We start from the raw sequence: 20,631 nt of genomic DNA, 5'->3' as shown, positions 1-20,631 counted from the left end.
CTACTACAGAGCCACCCACAACAACTGGTCCTATCACTTCAGCGCCCCCGACCTCAACTGGTGGCTGCGATTCAACTTCTCCATGCCAGGCTAGTGCTGATGCGGTATCTGCTTGCGCAAAGCCATGCATTGAGTCTGCTGCCGTGACTCAAGCCAGTTGTGCTCTCTCTGATTACCAGTGCCAATGTAGCCAGAACAACGTTATTCAGGCTGCAGCTATCAACTGCGTTCTTGGAAACTGTGGAAATGGCGCACTTGGCGTTCTCCCCCAGGTCAGCTCTCTCTGTGATTGTGTTACAGCCCATCCAACAACAGCTTGCACAGGAGGTTCTACTACCAGCGCTCCTCCCACCACCAGCACTCCTCCTACCACCAGCGAGCCTCCTACCACCAGCGAGCCTCCTACCTCTGAGCCACCTACTACTACTGAGCCACCCACAACAACTGGTCCTATCACTTCAGCGCCCCCGACCTCAACTGGTGGCTGCGATTCAACTTCTCCATGCCAGGCTAGTGCCGATGCTGTATCTGCTTGTGCAAAGCCATGCATTGAGTCTGCTGCCGTGACTCAAGCTAGCTGTGCTCTCTCTGATTACCAGTGCCAATGTAGCCAGAACAACGTAATTCAGGCTGCAGCTATCAACTGCGTGCTTGGAAACTGCGGAGGAGGCGCGCTTGGTGTTCTCCCCCAGGTCAGCTCTCTCTGTGATTGTGTCACTGCGCACCCAACAACTGCTTGCACAGGAGGTTCTACTACCAGCGCTCCTCCCACCACCAGCACTCCTCCTACAACAAGCGAGCCTCCTACAACAAGCGAGCCTCCTACCACCAGCGAGCCTCCTACCTCTGAGCCCCCTACTACTACAGCGCCACCCACAACGACAAGCGGTCCGATCACTTCAGCGCCCCCGACCTCAACTGGTGGCTGCGATTCAACTTCTCCATGCCAAGCCAGCGCCGATGCTGTATCTGCTTGCGCAAAGCCATGCATTGAGTCTGCTGCCGTGACTCAAGCTAGCTGTGCTCTCTCTGATTACCAGTGCCAATGTAGCCAGAACAACGTTATTCAGGCTGCAGCTATTAACTGCGTGCTTGGAAACTGCGGAGGAGGCGCGCTTGGTGTTCTCCCCCAGGTCAGCTCTCTCTGCGACTGTGTCACTGCACACCCAACAACTCCTTGCACAGGAGGAGGTTCTACTAGCACGCCTCCTACCAGCCAGCCTCCCACCACCACTGGGGGCTCAAGCTCATCCAAGTCCTCTTCAGCTCCTCCCGGAGGTGGTAGTGGAACCGGTAGCGGAACTGGCTCTGCTCCTCCTACAACCACAGGCCCGCTATGCACAGGAACCACTGCAGACTGTGGTGCCGTTGCTACCACAGCTGTTCCTTCTTGCGCCCAGGCTTGCTTTACGAGCGCAGCCCCGAAGATCCCATGTGACGTTCATGACTATGCTTGCCAGTGCCAGCCTGCAGCTCAGAGCTCTTTGACTCAGCTTCTGGTTCCTTGCGTTGCTACCGCTTGTCCCGCAGCTTCGCTCCAAGCCGTCATTGCTGGAGCTTCATCAGGTAAGAATTAAGCTCGTTATTGCATTTTGAGAACCTATTATACTGACATCTCCTCTTTCCTAGTATGCGCTTGTGCTACAGCACCCCCCAGCCCAGGTACCTGTGCAACTTCAGGACCTGGCGGAGGCGGTGGCGGTTCACAAACTACAGGACCCAGCGGATCACAGCCCACCAGCGGATCTACTGTCGTACCGCCACCCACGACCACTGGACCTGGTGGCCCGGGCTCTTCATCTAACTGCCAGCCAGTGACCGTCCAGCCTAATTGCGACCCCGTGGCCAGCTCAGCAGTCCCTTCGTGCGCTCAAAAGTGCTTCTCATCCGCCGCCCCTAATGTCGGATGTGATGTCCACGACTATGGCTGCCAGTGCAAGCCTGCCGCTCAGTCTAGCTTGACTCAGCTCCTCGTTCCATGCGTGGCTACAGCTTGCCCTGCAGCTTCTCTCCCGGCCGTCATTGCTGGAGCTAGTTCCGTGTGTGCTTGCGCCAGTGCTTCACCCACTCTTGCTCCCGGAACATGTGCGACAGGCAGCCCTACCGGTCCCGGTGGTGGCGGTTCTGGCGGTTCTGGAGGCTCCGGAGGCTCCACAGGCTCCGGCGGCAACGGAGGAAGTGGTGGTGCTAGCCCTACCTGCAACACGGAGGCTCCCGACTGCGGTGCCGTTGCTACCACAGCTGTTCCCTCGTGCGCTCAAGCTTGCTTCACGAGCGCTGCTCCAGTCATCTCTTGCGGTGTTAGCGACTACGCCTGCCAGTGCCAACCTGCAGCTCAAGCTAGCCTGAGCCAGATCCTCGTTCCATGCGTCGCAACAGCGTGCCCGGCAGCATCTCTTGATGCTGTTATTACCGGAGCTTCTTCAGTTTGTGCTTGTGCTACAGGTTCAACTGGCTCTAGCTGCAGCAGTGGTGGCAGCGGTGGCTCCGGCGGTGGCTCCGGCGGTTCTGGCGGTTCTGGTGGTTCTGGCGGTTCTGGCGGTTCTGGCGGTTCTGGTGGTTCTGGTGGTTCTGGTGGTTCTGGAGGCTCTGGAGGTAGCGGCGGCTCCGGCGGCGGCTCCGGCGGAAGCGGTGGTAACGGTGGAGGCAACGGCGGTGGAAGCAGCCAGCCTACTGGTTCAAGCCTACCACCCCCAAGCTCGGGTGCTCGACTGGAGATGAGCCTCGTAGCTGGTGTATTCGCGATTGGTTGGGTGATTGCCGTTGCGCTGTAATCTAATGTGAAATGCATGATGGATATGGTATGAACTGACGCTATTGCTTAATCTCATCACATAAAGTACAGGTGGGATGTATTAGTTTAGTATAGCTCAGATAATCTGACAAGACTAATATATGAGTAAAAAAAAATGCGTTTGGAGCCAATTTTTCGTGATCCTGCTCAAATGAAGTATATTTGCTCGTAACTGTATAGCCACAGGTAATGGTATAAGGCTTTCAGAAAGCTGGGTGCAAGCTTCTCTTCATTTCGAAGATTGATCAAAGGGCGATACGTGGTATCAAGTCTCAATTAACCCAACCACAGCTGTGATATAACCAGAATATGAGAGAAGGAGGGGTTTTATGAATAGGTTTGTTTGCTTGACGTTGGAAATGTTTACAAACTTCGGATATAAGAGGCTGAATATATGTCTACATAAAGAGCAATCACGGCAGCCACACGGAGCCTATGGCGCTGTATTTGGGTAGAGTCTATAGTTTGAGTCAAATAGATGGCAATAGAAGAAAAGCTACGGTGTATAATTGTAGTTGCCGATATGTTTTGCAGTACTTTCATTTTGCGAGGGCATGTGTGCACAGCCAGCATCACCAAGCCGGTTATGCGTAGTAGCGTTAAAGTTCCCCACCGAAAATTCTCATGTGGAGCCGGCCCTCAACCTCAGCATTTCATATCAACAGCCCATCTTAATTCTCGCTCTCTTTTCATACCTGAGTAAAGACAATAAAGGAAAAAGCACAGATATGGCTTCGCAGCAATCGACACAGTCCCCCAAGCAGGTGGAGCTCGAAGCCAAGCGAACAGCCCACGTTGAGCAGCTGTCAAATTGGCTCACTCAAAACAGCGCCGTCTACAACATCTTCTTATCCGGTGTAAAGCAAACATCCGTTGTCGCCGGCACAGTCGTTAGTCGTCTTACTCTTACGAAGACACATCTAAACTCCAAAGGAGGCCTTCACGGTGCAGTCTCAGCGGCATTCATAGACTTCACAACAGGACTGGCTATTGCATCATGGGACTTGAGGGAAAAGACGGGCGCCAGCGTCGACATGCACATCAGCTACTTGAGCAGTTCGGCGGGAGCAGGAGATATCGTTGAGATTGTAGCAACGGCAGAGAAAGTTGGAGGGTCAATGGCATTTGTGACGATTCTGATTCAAAAGGTTGAGGTGGTGGATGGAGAGGAGAAGAAGACGCTTGTGACCAAGGGACATCATACCAAGTTTGTGAGACAGGGCGGCGCGAAGCCGAAAGAGAATGGAGAGACCAAGATTTAGATGGGGACATGACATATATATCATAGAGGGACTTGAAGATAGATGGGGTGTTATGCATATTGATAGACTTTTAGATGGATAAAAGGCGCGCCTTTGAGATACTCTCGTTGTGAATTGCCTCGTTTCGATCCCTATCTTACGACGACTCTGGTAGGCACTTAATTCTGAGCGGCTTCAATTATAGCCGAAGCGCATTCATTGGCGATAGACTTCAGGCGGCTTGTATCTACTTGTCTACTTGTCGTTAGAAAGGCGCAAAACCTCCTTCTTGACTCATTGCCGGAGCTTTGGGGTGGAACATTGATGGAACCCCACTGGCTTGGCGATGGGCGGCTAAGGTCGGGTTCCGACATCGCGATTGCCGGGCACTAGAAAGTGTGGGGGGGCCGTGGGAGGTTCTGGAAAAACGTTTAATATCAATGGCATTAAAAAGGACAGACTTGGAGGAAACTATGTTGGGTCTCTATGCTTGTTATTTTTGACGGTAACATTGCTGCTTTTGTTGTTATCTGATTCAATTGGTGTCAATTGGTGAAAAAAGAGCGAATTGGAGTCATGAGTGCAACCGAAACGACTCTTGAAGTGGAATACGAGCTGTCTTCAAGACGGCATTCTCAAAACTACAATGAAGTAACCAAACAAGATCAGGAGATTGAAAGAGGGCTCTCACAACTCGAATTATCACAGCCATATTCCCAAAGTCAGGATGAAACAACCGATCCTGTCGCTCAAGAGTTGAAGCCCGTGGATCGCGGCCGAGATGCCTGGTGTACTCTTCTCGGCGCATTTGCTTTCGATGCATTGTTTTGGGGTAAATTGCATCAACCGTGAATTTTTCATCAACAAATATCTGATCATTAAACAAACAGGCTTTCCCGGCTGTTTTGGTGTTTTTCAGCGATACTACTCTACTGTGCCCGAGTTCAAGGAAGATGCTGTTCGGATACCCGTCATTGGAGTCTTGTCAACAGGATTCTACTACTTCGGATCTCCATTTTCAGCAATGCTAGCAAGGAAGTTTCCCAAGTACCAGCGCCATCAAATTTACCTTGGATGGGTTATGAGCATATTGGGTCTCTTGACTGCCTCCTTCGCCAATTCTGTCAGCGGACTCATCGCCACGCAAGGAGCGCTCTATGGCCTCGGATTCGTGCTCATCTCAATGCCCATCGTAAGCATGGTAAATGAATGGTGGGTTGCACGAAAGGGTATGGCATTCGGTCTTATTTCTGCATCATCGGGCGCAACGGGATCTGTTTTGCCTTTTATCCTTGATGCTCTTCTCAGACGATATGGGTATAAAGTCACGTTGCGGGCTTGCGCAGTAGCGATGACTGTTTTGACTGCTCCATTACTACCGCTTTTCAAGGCCAGATTGCCAGCCTCAGATCAAGCCAACCTGGCGAGAATTAACTGGGATTTCTTGAAACAGCCTCTCTTTTGGATCTACGGCTCTGCGGTTCTGGTTCAAGGAATTGGCTTCTTCTTTCCCGTCGTCTTCTTGCCATCCTACGCCTCCATCTTTAACATTTCCTCCATCAAGGGCGCCTTGCTGGTATCTTTGATGTCTATTGCGCAGGTTCTGGGACAATTTGTATTTGGTTACCTCTCAGACAAAAATCTTCATGTGGGCCTGTTAATGACGATTTGCTGTGCATTTGCCGCGACAGCGTCTTTCACATTTTGGGGCCTGGCAAAGTCGTTACCGCTTTTGGCTGTATTCAGCTTCATTTATGGCTTCTTTGCTTTCGGATTCGGAACTATGCGCGTGGCAATGGGTCGCGCGGTCAGTGACGATCCATCGACCGTATTTGCTACGTATGCGATATTTGTCTTTTTGATGGGCGTGGGAAATATCTTGGTTGGACCATTGAGTGCGGCGTTGATGGCACCAAGAGAAATTGTTCAAGCGCATTTTGCGGGCAACAAATACGAGCCCATGGTCATTGTAACGGGAGTGACGTCTTTCTTTGCTGCTTTTATTGTTTTAGTGTGGCATGGGTATAAAGGTCTTCAGAAGTGTACATGATACGTGCACTAGATGTCCTGGCTGAAATATGACAAAGGTTCGAAAAGCATAAATTGATAGCATGGAAAATGAATAGCGACATTTGGTTTTATATAGCGACGCAAATATATACCCTTGAGACAAGGCCTGTTTATGTAACTGTCGTCTCGTAATCATCCTTGCTTATGTGTTGCGTCCAGAGTCGTCTGCGTTAAACATATTGAATTGGGCTATTCTGGCATCCTTTGCATCCAACAACTTTTAGGAGAGCTGTTCCAATGATACAAGAAGTGGAAAAAGAGATGCCCCGGAAATGAACAAAATCGGTACTCCTAATATAGCAGGTGTACAGGAGCGTAGAACTTTTATCTTATAGCATATGTGTGGTTTAATATCACGGCTGTGCTTTAAAGGAACAAGAATTTTACATCAAAGCTGGAATATACTCTCCTAATAGATGGAAGCCAAGACGATATATTTCGAGGACAATACCGAAAGTCTTTCACTGAGTGCGTAGTCATTTATCCTCGCTGGATAAGGTTGACCATCATTCTTCCGGATGTCCTCTCTACAGCAAACACATAGAAAAAAGAAGTATTTTCATCTTCATGAGTAATTGAACGTAGAACAGCTATAGCGGATCAACCAGATAGCCGGTATTTCGAAAGAGTACGTTGATTATATGCAAGATGAGCCCAGTCAATTGACAATCGTTATCGTCAAGGCTATAGTGATCCCTCTTCCATTAGCATACTGCTTCGATTGGGATAATAGTTTGAGAACTAAAACTTTTGCGATCTATACGTATTCCTCATACTATAATATCTCTCTGATACTCATTGTAGCAATATCCTGTTCTGCACTTCGTGTCCAAAATATTCTCTCCTCGTCTTTTTGTCCACTTAAAATCTGATCAGGTTTCACTGTGAAACAGAATAATCAGCTCAATGATACTGTTTGGAGGGGATCTTATGATGAATGGAATGATGAATTGTGTAACAAAATTTCGTGTTGTTGGCTGCGATACTCGAAGCTCGAGCTCAGCTGCTAAATTTTACATTTGCAAAAATGGAAATTATACACAAAGGTTTTTTTATTTTAATATATTCTAATTATTGTTTATACTTAGTATTATATACATAGCAATTAGAATGTATATATTATATGTTAAAATTACTATTAATTAATATATTCTCTTTTATTAGATATTAAGCTTAAATGGAAATTAAACTATTTATATATTTATCAAAGACTATATAATGTATCAGTAGTATATATTTTATTGTTTATTGCCTATAATAATCTTAAACACTTACCCCCAGTACTGGCGGCATTGCCTAATAAGCTGATATAAGATTTTAGCGCTTATTATTATACCACTTATATAAATCGTATATGCGGTGGGTAGAGAGAATTACTACTCTATGAATGCAATATAGAATCGATTAAACCTATAATAGTTCGAATATCGTATTGTAGATACGGAATACACCCTTGGTAAATCGCATCTCTGTATATACTACTCTATGAAGATCAAAACCTTGTGATGAATCATTGTGATTCGTATAGTGGATGATCCTGGCCGCACGCTTACTCAAGTGTCTTGCAGCTTGGTGCAACATTGGCGGCCACGCTCTGGGAGAACCAACAAATAAAGGAAAGTAAATAAGTACATACGTAGTAATAGAATAGAGTCCCACTTTAGCGCCGATTTTCATTAGATAATCAACTTTCAAAGGGGTGGCCTATGTTCCAGGATACCATTCTCGGGCGATACACCACGGGTATCTTTGATGCAGGTACTATGGAGATATGCTGGAACTCACTCCCTCGGATTGAGAAAAGAATTACTGAAAGTTAAAATGTATTCATTTTTTATGTTACGCGAACTGAATAGACATTTTCTGTTCAAAGTTGACGCGAAGGAATTGTATTTGTTCAAAGGCAGATTTATATGTATGTCTAGAAGCATGACTAATAAGGTCGCCAAGTGGTAAGAGTGGTTGCAACTTTATTCTGTATTGCTCAGTAATAGGTAATATAAAAGCCATTAAAGCGAAAGCACATGCTGTAAACGCATCCTCTGTACTGCATAAATTAGTAATATCACACCCCGGCAGGTCGCTACTGACATGAGTGGCTTATTACCGTATTGAACACACACTAGGCCTAGTCAGACACAGCAACCCTTCACCTTAGTAGAGTGAGAAGACGTCTGACTGCATCCGAGGCTTTGCCTCTAAAACAAAACCTCCTTCATAAAACTTTATATATAACTCGTAGCTAGCTGTTAACAACGCAATTGACAGTTGTTGCACAGTGGGATCATCATGATATCATTTAAATGCAGACAAATGCACAATGGTTTGATAGTGGTTGTTCAATAAAGCGGGGGAATGAGGGGATCGGGCTACGGAGTTGCAAAAGTAGTTGATAAGGCGCGCCCTAAACTATGACACAAACACAAATCCTCGAAACTTGAAGTCATAACTTTGTTCTGTAAATCACTGAGTCGAATTGATATAAACTCTTTCCTTCTCCTGAATTCACCATGGCGACAGCATCTGATAGCCCGCCCGTCTTTGTGACGATCTCGGCTCTGGATGCTGGCTATCTGTCTCTGCCAGAGCACATGTTTGTCAACGATGCCGACCCCCTAAAGAAAAATCTTGTTCCCACGCTCTCATTCCTCATTCGACACTCGTCATCCGATGGCAGCGTGGCCAATCTTGTTTTTGACCTGGGTATGAAGCGCGACTTGGAGTATTCTCCTGCGACCAAAGCACGTCTTCACGTCTGGGAACCGATATCCACCGATACTGACGTTGCCCAAAGCCTCCGTAATGGAGTTGCTGGTGCCCCGGGAGCTGAAAGTGGCGTACTTCTGGATCCGACCAAGGATATTAACTATATCATCATAAGCCACGCTCACTTTGACCATACGGGAACGCCATCAGATTTCCCCACTGCAACCTTTGCTGTGGGATCTGGAACTTTGGACCTATTCAAGAATGGTGCCGGACCAAAATGTGCTAGCGAATTCTACATCGACGATGAGCTACCTGCGCTCCGTACCATTGAATTTCCACCAGTGTCTCGCACAGGCACTTATGGAAACGAGTCATATGCTCCAAAGCACACGCCAGTGCCATCAAATAGCCAAGTCAAGCCACCGGCCGCGGCGGCTTCATGGTCATGGAAACCCTTTGGCGAATTCCCAAACGCCCTAGACTTCTATGGTGATGGCAGTCTCTATGTCATTGACACGCCTGGCCACATTTACGGGCATGTGAACTTGCTCGCTCGTCTTGGTGAAAAGAGATGGGTTTATCTCGCGGCCGACTGTTGCCATGACAGGCGCCTGATTACGGGAGAAAAGAATATCGGACTGTATGACGACGGACGAGGTGGACAGCGAAGTATCCACGTTCATACAGGGGAGGCACGAGAGTCTTTGGATAGAGTAGTTGCCTTTACAAAGAGCCAAGAAGCTCAAGGTATCAAGGTGGAAATTGTTCTGGCTCATGACCCCATATGGAGGAAAGAGAATATACATGCGTGTTGGCCAGGGAAGATGTAGTGCTGGTACAGTAGTAGCAAGCAAGGCCATCATCTGTTACCAAAGTTACCTTTTTCTTTTCTATATTCCCACTTCCTTTTAATGTATAGAATTGTGTATTATGTATAGAAGGTACCTATATCAATGGAGCTTGTGAAGCTTGTCACCACCTGCAGAGTGTTACACGGGTGTCGCTGCTCATTCTGTTTTATGAATATCCGGATTGCTATCCGAATATATTATATATGCAGTATTCAGCTTCTTTTAATTACTTGTTAGCGTTTTCCAGAAACGGCAAATAAAATACAGTTACACTGAGATTTTTTAAGATAGCTGAACTGCAGCCTGTCGGAGATATCGGGCATTTTGCGGCAGCTGTGCCGTGCTTATGACTTACGAAATAACATCATTGATAAGAATGGAGCGCCGCACCTATAAATCTGCAATCAGGGCGATATATTGATTCATACTGGGTCTGGAAATATACTACGTAAATACTTTTATAAAAACACCGTTAAATATTCTAATTTTTGTAACATTCAACACTTTTTCTTTTGTAACAGAACCTTAATAAATAATAAAAAAAAAAATGCAAAGATATCAATACTCTTTATTATTAGGCTCAAAGTAAATAGTGCAATCTTTTACTAGATAAGGCAATTATGAAGCAGCTTTAGTGTATTTGTAATTAAACACCAAGCCAAATAAAGATGGGTTTGAGTAGTAGCATTACGTAGCATCGAGGTACTATACCAGATCCTTGGGATAAGCAACTTACAACACAGCCGTGAATGGAAAGCCGAGATTTCTCCAATGAGATCTAGCCGCGTCATTCCTAATCGAATCACGTCTTAAAGAAGTAATAAATTTTCTGACCTTGCTGCTCGGAATTATATAATAATCCTCCGTAGCATTATGCGTATTATGCTATATACTCAATACTACTTACTCACTCAGCCTGGCTTATGTCGGCTTCAAAGAGCATCTTATGTATGTTACTTAGAATACTTCCCTGGGCTTTTACATTGCTTTCTTTTCTTTTTTTCTTTTTTCTTTTCCCCCCCTTTTTACAAAAAAAGGAACTGAGTCACAGCCACCAAATTAGGTAGCCCATTAACGAACTTTACAATTCACATTTCGGCCGACTGCATAGCTCGCAAACGCAAAGCTAGTTCAGTGCCATGCACAGTGTTTGATCTACGGCAGCGCCTCCTCTTATTGAGGAGGAACTTGTTATCAACAAATTTTACTTGGCCATAGGTATTTTAAGTTAGATATTTTCTGCATCCCAATTTAGATGTAATTAATATTTAAATATTATGTATAGATAGAGTTATAACACCAAGTTGCAATAAGAAAATAAATAAATGTTGTATATAACATTGCTAAATATACTATTAACACTTTATTTTTATAAACTGAGAGTTTGAGCAATTGTAGATATTCCTAATAAGTAATGTAAAAGATTACAAAAAGAAAGAATTATTCGTAAGATCGAAAGCACGGTGGAGAAACCACAGTGGATATTAAAGTGATCAACGCCTGAAACAGATTATATGGATGCTCTATTAAGCCTAGATACAAGTACGGACGTTATGAGAAAAATAAACTCCCGCCACAGATAAACAAAATCGGCCTAGCTGAGCGCTACCAGCGGGCACTACCTGCATTAAGCTGGGTTCACAGTTGCTTGATGACCTTGGTATACAATAGGTTTTACATCATTGGATTACTGAAGGAACTCCAGGATGCATATAAGTAAGCTAGCTGGATCCTGCGATTTATGTGTGCTATTTAATACGCATTAGGAGCATGATGCTACCTGCGCTACGTTAGGGCCACTGTATACATACGCACCGCTAATATAGTGCTTACTTATAAATACAGCAATAACTGTTACATAAACACATCAATTCTATATTATATTTTATAACAAATCACATTTCTCATTTCTATACACCAAATATATACCAAATTGTATTAATTTTACTATTTTTTAAAATATTTGGATATAAATTTACTATAGGTTTAATTTAAATTTTATATTCTCCCATAAGAGTACAATAGTTCAAAATTTATTATAGAGGACTTTCACAAGTAAATACTTACATATGTATATGCAGATGAAAAATAGTTTAAAATCACTAAATGCCCCAATAAAGTTAATATTGAACTCTTTGGATATTCGTGTAAAAGTAGATTGCCATTCGCGTACGGTGTACTTCGTACAACGCTGTCTATCTATGAACAGCCTCCCCGATGTATCGCAATTATGCTGTAAGCCGCATTAGCCAGAGCCGTGACGTATATTAGTACTAGCGTCCTATGTATTAGCACTAGCGTAATGTCCATCAAGCAAGGGAGACAAAGCTGAGGAAGAAGGGTGGATAAGCTGAATCGGCACGGAAAACATATTTCCGCGTATATTACTGCTATATAGACTTATATAGCCCTGCAGTATCCCAAGGAATGGCCGTGACTCATTCTTATATCCTTGAGATTGTCTTGTACCAGATTGGTCTGCTTGAGAAAGAGCCAAGATGAGACCTTCAAACGTTCTGCTCGTGTTAACTGCGGCGGCAGCAAACGCTGAGCGACCAGCCGATGTATCAATGTGTGACTACTATACCAAGACCCTTCTTGGTAAAGAAAACACGCCAGAGAATCAGCTTCTCTTGATCACTCTTCTCGTTAACACTGTGATTCTTGGAAACTGTAAGTTGTTTCCGAACCTACACGGTATAATAACACGATGGAGTCCAGTCGTCGCTAACTCCACATTTCTTTTTAGATACAACCCCCAACGTCGGCATCGCAGTGCCTGGTCTCCTCGCCCCAGCAGTAATCGATGGTGAAAATGTCAATCTCCTTCCATACTTCAGCGGCGAATACGCCACGACGAATAGGGGAGACTGTCAAGGAACGTCTCTCAACTTCCTCGACGGCGGCGGCCCGGCGCCTCTCTTACAGAATAAGCCTGCCGACGACGAGACTTCGAATCAATAGTGCGTACTCATCCAATGGCTCTCAAAGGTCATGTCAAAACCCAATTCGTAAATGCTAACCAAATCTCAAGTTTCCTCATCACTCACCTCCAGCAATACTTCGGCGCCCTCATCGGCTGCTCCTATCAAGGATACCCTGCCTTCCCTGCTTACGCTGGTGCAGCATCAATGTACCAAGTCCACAAATTCATGAACCTCAACCTCGCCCAGAACAAATATTTCATCGACCAACACGTCCTCGCTGCCGAGTCCTTGGGATTTTCTGCCGCGGACGGGAAGATCTTTAGCGACCATCTCTACAATATTTTCGCTGTTCGCTGCGGTGCACCCACATCAATAATAAAGGCTCAAGGTCCACAGCTGCAGTCAATTTGTCTAACGAGCGATTGTCCTCAAGCAGAAGATGCTGAGTGCAATCTCTATCCCGCAGTGTCGCCGTCATCATCTACTCACGTGGAGTTATGAAATGCTTGAAATCTAGAAATATCTGTAGTCGTCATTGTTATGTATTGGGTTTTCAACAGGAGTAGATTTGTATTTTTGAAGTCATATTAGTCAAAATAGACGAAGCGATTTGCCAGCATTTACTACATACGTTCAATATTGTTATTGCAACAATTACATGCTGTGAAATGTCATCTCGAAATAAATTTTACTTCGTATGTAAAATTACTAAATTTGGCCTTATTGTTTCTCAATTGCCTCTTCTTTTTGTTTGTTGTCGCTTGGGTATACCATACTGTTTAGTTCATGCGCAATGACAACTAAAATCACCCCCGGCATACCGGCCTGGGAAAAATACTGTAATGACACAGCAAATTAGGATGCGAGAATCCTCGGTACCGAAAAATGAAATACTAATCCGGCACTAGGGAGAGGGAGGATCGACGTTTGACCGCTAGTTCTAGAGGCCAAGAGCTCAACTATCACAGATCCTGCACTAAGTAAGAAATAAACTATTAACTTGTACATATTTCTACTTTTGATGTCTAATTTCTTTGCGGCCTGTAGAAGGTATGCGAAAAAATGATTAAAATCACAGAAAGACAATTATGGAGGAAGTATGGAGTAATTGCAGATCAATGTAAAAGTCCGTCTAAAGTTCTATTTTCTCTACTTCATATGCTTGCTATCGGACCTTCAGCTTCATACTTTCATAACTATCCATGTACACTATGTTACTTCTTTTCCTTGTCCAAGTCCCTTTGAAGACTCCTTTCCCTTGTTTTTCCTGCTTACGGTGCATCCCTGTTCATTGTTTATTCTTATCGTAATTCCGACTATCCACTTTACTCAAGATAACCGATCCTAAGGCACAGACAGTTTTTTTTCCCGCGATACTACTTAACTGCTTGTATGACTGCCGGAGGGAAGTGCGTGCAGAGCCCGAGATCCCGTGCATTATATCATAAATGGAATTTGCTATAAGAACTATCCCCTTTTCTCGAAAGAACCCGCAATCCCGATATTACGCCAGGGCAAGTTGACGAATTAGACCTTGGGTAATTTCAGATGCCAAGCTTGTAAGACTGTGATTTTCCATGGAGCCTAAAAGCGCTTACTATTAACGTTATTCTCGTACGCTTTGCCATATGGGTACGTCATTTCTGAAGGAAAATAGAAGGAATCTAGCTCGTAGGCTATATGCAAATAATATGCAAATAATACTGCTGCAGATGATCGCTGAAGGAAGATGCCGAGAGGCTAAAACGCCGTCCCGGCCCGAATCAATTGATATCACCGTAAAAGACAGGGACTATAAGATTGACAGCGGCACAAATTGCGGCGCTGCGGAATTCTTACACTTTGATTAGCTATCATGAAGACGAGCTGAGACTATCGCGTTATATGGGCTCATGAAGACAACAATCTGCAAGCATTCCAATCCCAGCGAAAAAGATTTTCTGTAAGGATCCGGATCCCAATTCTCTTCTTCTTCTAGTAGCCGAAACACCGAATTGTTATCGATAGAAATGCAAGTATTAATAGCTTTCGTAATATGTTGCATGTAGTCTGCATGTTTGGTCCATAGTGTCTCCGGGAAACTGGCATGGAATATGCAAGGAGGATGCGCGAATATGCAGCTACTGGCTGGGCGTTTCATCAATCTGCATGTAGCCATAGCTAAATTCTCACATGTTCTGAGAACAATGACAGGATGGCGTGATCTATTCTAGGATTCAAAGTTTCCGGCTTCTCGGCTCAGCTCTATTGACTTGAGAATGTTTGTCAGGAAGGGATTGCTTATTAAGTCTCAACATGTTATTGATTCGGATGAGTCGTCGAATAGAATCACTTTGACCAAACTCATCACCAATAGTAGCCCAGCATGATGACTTTGGTTACACCAAGTACTTCGCCCCCCGAGGATTCTTGAAGCATGTTGGATCCTGTCATCCTCCTGTTCACGTCTTTGACTCTGAGTCTCTGTCAAGAGATGCAGGGGGATGCAGGGGGCTCGGAGGTCGATGATGTCTGAGTTGTACGAGTCGTTGTAGTTCATACTCACAGACCCCTTATTCCTTCACTAAATCCAAAGAGTGTCGATTCTCTGGTACTTCTCGGAGTATAAGGATTTCCTACTATAACTAGACTAGGTGGATGTCCTTAACAAGATAAATTTGGATAACAGAATTTTAAGTAGATGTAGTTTTCAACTGCCACCATTCCTCCCTAACTAGCGGTTCCAAGTCTGAAGCGAACTCTCGATTCTATAGAGGCTTTGTCTTTACTGTTCGTAGAGATCTGATAAACTCCTCGCAGTATGACAATTTTGGCTTCTCCCCAGCCTTCTTTTTAATTTTTAAGAGTTTCAATTTGTGCGTTATAAACCGCTATCATCTCAGCCTCTTCCGTCAGCGTTTTAATTGCAGCAGGCCGGGCATCTACGCGAGCTTTCCACGCTGCCAAGTTCTCCAAGTGGCTAACATTTACACCAGAGCGGCTGGCCCAAAAAGTACCCCAGACATACGCGTCAGCTACTGTAAAGGTTTCACCAAATAAGTAGGAACGCTTGTCCGCAAGACGATCATCCAAAAGCTTATATGCTTTCAGAAGCCTGTTGGTGTTGACCTGAATACCTTTCTCAATTATTGGCGTGCGAATAACAAGTGAGGTGTGGTTTATGGTAGGTAGTTAATATAGATACCTTGTTCGGTCATCAGCTTAAGAATAAGTGGGATATGCTTTTGCGCAATTTCAGTTGTAAGCTGAACTAGGAACTGATCTGCTTTAACGCGTTCCAAGGTACCAGGTGGTGGAAGCATGCCAGATTCTGGATACTGGTCGGCCAAGTAGGAAGAGATAATGATTGTTTCAGAGAGTATATCATGATTATCGTTATCAAGTCTCAGAATAGGGACATAGAGGAGGGGATTTACTGCCGAAAAGTCCTCTCCGTTTGACGTACTCTTGCTAAAAACGTCGACGAAAACAAGTTCCTGTTTAACGCCAAGCTCATTAGCAACCAATTGAGCAGCTCGCGCACAAGTATCGCTACCAATGTAAAGCTTCATTGTAGACCGTTGTTTGTGTTGGTTAATTATGGAAATAAATGTGATTGTAGTTCAAGTATATCATGCGATGGGGAAGCTGGAAGTGATACCAGTCGAAATTATCATTGGGTTATAAAGAATGTATCATATTACAAACTAGGACTATATAGGAAAAATATAAGGAATAAAATACCGCCTGTCATATCTGAGTAAAATAGTAATGTTACAATAAGCACTACAGCCCCCCTGATGAGCTCTTTTCTGATATTCCTCCTATTCCTCCTATCCCACTTGTTCCAATTGTTCCACTTGCTCTAATCTTCCTAATTCCGTTGAATCCTTTTACTTTCGTGAATTCTATATTGTAATATCTCACAAATATTACCCAAATTTAAAAATTAATCGATAGCCGTCAACTCCTTATGAGTATATATACTGCTCCCTATTCCTCTAAAATCTATCCATCCATCATCAATATCTTACATCAAGCAATCAACATTAAGTGAGCTGCTTTTTACTTTACAAAATGCAATCATTTGATGCAATCGTCATTGGGGCCGGGTTTGCTGGCATCAACCAACTTTACCAGCTCCGCCAACTTGGGCTTTCGGTGAAACTATTTGAAAAAGCCCCTGACGTTGGTGGTGTTTAGTATTGGAATCAATGGCCAAATGCTACCAGTGATACTCCTAGCGAAGTCTACAGATATAGCTGGGATAAAGAACACTTGTTGACATACCCCTGGCCAACTCATGTTCTGCCTCAGAAAGAGACTCAAGCTTACATGAATCATGTTGTGAAGCGCCATAACTTAAGGCAGCATATGCAATTCAATTCTGAACTGAAATCTGCCAATTTTGATAAATCAGATTCTACGTGGATTATTCTGTTATCTACTGGAGAGAGCTTCAAGGCTACGTACTTGATCCTTGCTACTGGACGTTTTAATAAAATTGTTTGGCCTTCCATTCCTGGACAGGAAAAGTTTGCAGGCGAACAATATCACACAGGGTAAGTTCCATTTACGATCAATGATAAACATTTTCTAACTTCAATATTGTTAGAGTTTGGAATGAGTATCGTGACCTGAAAGGCAAGCGAGTTGGAATCGTCGGCACTGGCTCTTCCGGCGCTGGTATTCTAGTCGGCTTGGCAAAAGAGGTAAAACAGTTGGTATCTTTCCAACGCTCGGCGCAATATGTCATTCCGAATAACAAAATCTTGTCTCTGCTGAATACAGAGAGAATTTTAACAAAAACTATGAGGATATCTTCAGAAAAGTTCGCAGATGTGGAATTGGCTCTGGTTTCGACCCGGTCCCGGCTGATTACACAACTTTCAGTGTCAGCGCAGAGGAGCGAGAGAAGGTCTTTGAGAGAAATTGGAACTCGGTGTGGGGCTTGGCTTTTACTTTCGACTCGTTCTCAGACGTCATGACAAACGAAGCGGCAAATAGGGAAGTTTGCTACTTTCTCCGGAAAAAAATTGCCCAGATTGTTCAAGACCCCGTGAAGCGTGAGAAGCTCATGCCGCCGGCAGAAGCCCTGTATGACAAGCGACCTGTTTGCAGCTCTGGCTATTATGAGGCCTTCAATCAAGACAATGTGGATGTTGTTAACTTTAAGAAGACTCCTTGGTTGGAATCACTGAAAAGGGTATCCAAACCACAGAGAAGCTGTATGAGCTGGATGTTATCATTTATGCAACTGGCTATGAGTCTGACGGCACCTGGGCTGATATGACTGTCGCTGGACCTGACGGGACAACATTGGGCGAGCATTGGGCTGAGGGATCAACTTCATATCTCGGAGTCCTCAAAGCTGGTTTTCCCAATCTCTTCTTCGTCATCGGACCCCAGTCATCACTCGCCAACATACCATCGCATTCTGAATTCCATGCCGAAATGATTGGAAAGCTAATCTCAAAAGCTGAAGAAACGAAAAAGGAAGAAGTACCAGCAAGCGACAACAAGACAGTTCTTGTAGATGCTACTCAACAAGCCGAAGACGACTGGGTGAAAGTGTGCAACGCAGTCATACAACAAACCATGTATTATACAGGAGAGTCTTATCTCTTCAGCGACCACAACACTACTAGAAAGCCCAAGAGTGGAAGACATGCGCTTTGGTTCATGGGAGGTTATGATAAGTACATTGACAAGGTGCAGGAGGCGGTTGACGCGTATCGTGGATTTACATTTACATATTAGTGTAACTACTCGTATTCAAAAGTACTCAGACATGGAAATTTCAATTTATTTTTTCTGCGGTAAACAACGAGCTCCATAACCTGCCCCTTAACCATCCATTGATCGTATGGAGACAGCGGTGTATTGATTGAAGCTATGCCTTTCAGACCATCACAACCACCATTTCTCGAGCATTATACTTGAGAACGGAAAAGGGCCATTCTGTGTTCAACTGTACACTTCGGATATGAGCTACGGCTAGCACTATGGAAAATTGGATTTAGGTGGAGGGAGTCAATACAGAGGGAGCTGTGACCCAAAGTAGTAGGCCTACGTGCATGATATTTAAGAATCGCAGCTAGGACAGTACTATTTCCTTTGTTTCAATGATGTAGGCATAATCTAACGCTAGAAATCTTTATGTAATGTCCAGTTGCTGGTACGAGAAGCTGCTCCACCGTGACATTCTTGCGGGTCTCAGCCGCGTAATGCCGAAGACTTGGCTCTCTGGGGCTGGCGACTGATCGAGAGTGTCATTGGCCTATCCGGGTAACAAAGACTTGGCATGGGCTAGGATCGGTTCGTTGTCTTGGCAGCTGCAGGGACAGCTACTTATATATGTAGGGATGTATGTAATAATCACATGCAATCCTTGGGCTTTGAAACGACAACTTCAATGTGTGGAATGGACTGGTATGACTGAGAACCATGATTCTGTCTTTGCAGCCATTGGTGAGAGGCAGAAAAGCATGATGAACGAAGGCGTTTATGCGTATTCAAGCACGCAATATCGTAGCTACTATGATGCCAATATTGTTCACACTGTTTGAGCTCAGTCAACTCGACTCTTCAGCAATAGCACTCTTCTTGAACAAGATAGCGCTACATAGATAGCCCAGCATGAAGGAGCGTTCGTCGTTGGTATTTTCGTACATATACGGCATCAATATTGCAATTAAGTCATAGTCATAGCATAAAAGTCCCAGAATTCTGATCGTATCACGGAAGTGCGCCATACCTAACCTCCCATCAAGTAGAAGGAGGTACATAAGATGCAGCGCTACCAAGGCTATCAAAGTTACAGAGGGCCTCTAGGGTCTGTCAAACTAGACTTTTACTCGTGGGCCTGGTTCGAGATGCGGTCGAGCGGAAAAGAGAATAGTACGTCGGCCGTCATCGCCAGCCGTAGCTGAGGACTATTACTGGCCTACAGTCCGTCAGTGTATCAAAAATAAATTATACGAAGAAATAAATGTTGCTTTTATGAAAGCCGTATGGGCAATTTGCTTGGGAGAGCTCCTTGTACGAAGTCTCAAGTCAAGTTCAAGCAACGAGCCTTTGCAGCGCAAGGGGCGTGTGATGACAGGCTGCGGCCACACGTTTCGTCGGGTCTACGTTTCATTATCAAAACGAAGATGAAACCGCAGCGGCGATAAGCCTCCAAGACTTAAAAAGTTCAAACGATCGTGTTCTCTCCGCTGATCAAACACGGGGCGTCGGAGATGCGGATCACGGCAAGACAGCGACGTCAACCTAGACAAGGTTGTGGTGATGCTACTAAAAGTGCCCGGAAGAGAAAATGAGCCAATAAGATGCCTGCACTAAAACGCAAGCAGAGGACTGGTATTTGAAGACGTAGAAGACCGGTTCAATAAGAGCGATTCGACAGGGGTAGCATTCTGGCTGTTTGTAAATGCTCTGAAGAATCAACGGGAGGACAAGTTGACGCTAATAGCAGCCAAAGTAGAAGAGGAGCTGCTCGTCATATTCAAATAGAAGCTGCAAAGAAGGAGAGCGCGATATATTCAGCAAAGGGTGGAGCATCAGCTGAGGGCGAAGGAAAGATCGTGGCTATACTGGCCAGAGCGATGTCGGGGAGCGAGTGGGAGCTAACTTGCGAGTAAAAAGATGGCTCAACGGTTAGAAGAAACAGAATGCCTAGAGCAGCAAGATAGTACTAGTGGCCGTTGGAAGAGGAAACGTGCTGTGCTGGCGCTATGCAGGGACGGGAGGGTTGTTTGGATTGGTGTGGTGATGTTTTTGATATGGAGTTTGCGTGATGGACAAACAATGGGTGTACAGTGCCAGCTAGAAGCACGCAGTACAGGTACATCAGATTAGGGGTATTAGCATAGTGTTTTCAAGTTTTCAAGGGCCAGCATGTATTCCCTTTGTATTGTGCTACATCATATATTACATCATATCATGGATATTTTATAAAAACGTTTGAATATTGCTATTAGTATCATCTACTTTTTTCCCTTTCAAAAACCTCCTGTTTACAACTCCATTACTGCTGTATACGTATTTAGAATTCTTAC

The 20,631-nt window shown here is 44.7% G+C and overlaps 7 protein-coding genes across 7 annotated transcripts; 6 read left to right on the top strand and 1 right to left on the bottom strand.

The window, feature by feature from the left end:
- Nucleotides 1–99: 99 nt before the first annotated feature.
- Nucleotides 100–2,928, top strand: GGI43DRAFT_429802 (CFEM domain-containing protein; the record flags this gene model as incomplete). The annotated part of the gene is made up of 3 exons (XM_083209167.1): nt 100–104; nt 191–1,566; nt 1,630–2,928. The coding sequence occupies 3 exons, from the start codon at nt 100–102 to the stop codon at nt 2,772–2,774; spliced, it is 2,526 nt and encodes an 841-aa protein (XP_083065501.1). The 3' UTR covers nt 2,775–2,928.
- GGI43DRAFT_394843 (HotDog domain-containing protein) lies at nt 2,843–4,266 on the top strand. Its single transcript, XM_083204804.1, has one exon. It carries the CDS (start codon nt 3,349–3,351, stop codon nt 4,054–4,056), a length of 708 nt encoding a protein of 235 aa, XP_083065500.1. The 5' UTR covers nt 2,843–3,348; the 3' UTR covers nt 4,057–4,266.
- A 210-nt stretch (nt 4,267–4,476) lies between these two features.
- GGI43DRAFT_394842 (major facilitator superfamily domain-containing protein) lies at nt 4,477–6,633 on the top strand. The gene is made up of 2 exons (XM_083204803.1): nt 4,477–4,867; nt 4,926–6,633. The coding sequence occupies exons 1-2, from the start codon at nt 4,612–4,614 to the stop codon at nt 6,083–6,085; spliced, it is 1,416 nt and encodes a 471-aa protein (XP_083065499.1). The 5' UTR covers nt 4,477–4,611; the 3' UTR covers nt 6,086–6,633.
- Nucleotides 6,634–8,533: 1,900 nt separating this feature from the next.
- Nucleotides 8,534–10,179, top strand: GGI43DRAFT_394838 (uncharacterized protein). Its single transcript, XM_083204802.1, has one exon. It carries the CDS (start codon nt 8,616–8,618, stop codon nt 9,642–9,644), a length of 1,029 nt encoding a protein of 342 aa, XP_083065498.1. The 5' UTR covers nt 8,534–8,615; the 3' UTR covers nt 9,645–10,179.
- Nucleotides 10,180–11,997: 1,818 nt separating this feature from the next.
- Nucleotides 11,998–13,217, top strand: GGI43DRAFT_394837 (uncharacterized protein). Its single transcript, XM_083204801.1, has 3 exons — nt 11,998–12,338; nt 12,415–12,628; nt 12,700–13,217. Exons 1-3 carry the CDS (start codon nt 12,164–12,166, stop codon nt 13,091–13,093), a joined length of 783 nt encoding a protein of 260 aa, XP_083065497.1. The 5' UTR covers nt 11,998–12,163; the 3' UTR covers nt 13,094–13,217.
- A 2,207-nt stretch (nt 13,218–15,424) lies between these two features.
- GGI43DRAFT_420601 (glutathione S-transferase) lies at nt 15,425–16,143 on the bottom strand (the record flags this gene model as incomplete). Its single annotated transcript, XM_083207838.1, has 2 exons — nt 15,425–15,708; nt 15,777–16,143. 2 exons carry the CDS (start codon nt 16,141–16,143, stop codon nt 15,425–15,427), a joined length of 651 nt encoding a protein of 216 aa, XP_083065496.1.
- Nucleotides 16,144–16,648: 505 nt separating this feature from the next.
- On the top strand, nt 16,649–18,331 carry GGI43DRAFT_420600 (flavin-containing monooxygenase; the record flags this gene model as incomplete). Its single annotated transcript, XM_083207837.1, has 5 exons — nt 16,649–16,766; nt 16,845–17,133; nt 17,187–17,322; nt 17,367–17,735; nt 17,777–18,331. 5 exons carry the CDS (start codon nt 16,649–16,651, stop codon nt 18,329–18,331), a joined length of 1,467 nt encoding a protein of 488 aa, XP_083065495.1.
- Nucleotides 18,332–20,631: the final 2,300 nt, after the last annotated feature.

This window comes from Trichoderma evansii (assembly GCF_050947405.1).
Source record: "Trichoderma evansii strain SZMC 28006 chromosome Unknown GGI43scaffold_2, whole genome shotgun sequence".
Lineage (NCBI taxonomy): Eukaryota > Fungi > Ascomycota > Sordariomycetes > Hypocreales > Hypocreaceae > Trichoderma > Trichoderma evansii.
Note: the sequence above shows the minus strand (reverse complement) of the source record. Positions and strands in the feature narration are given on the sequence as shown.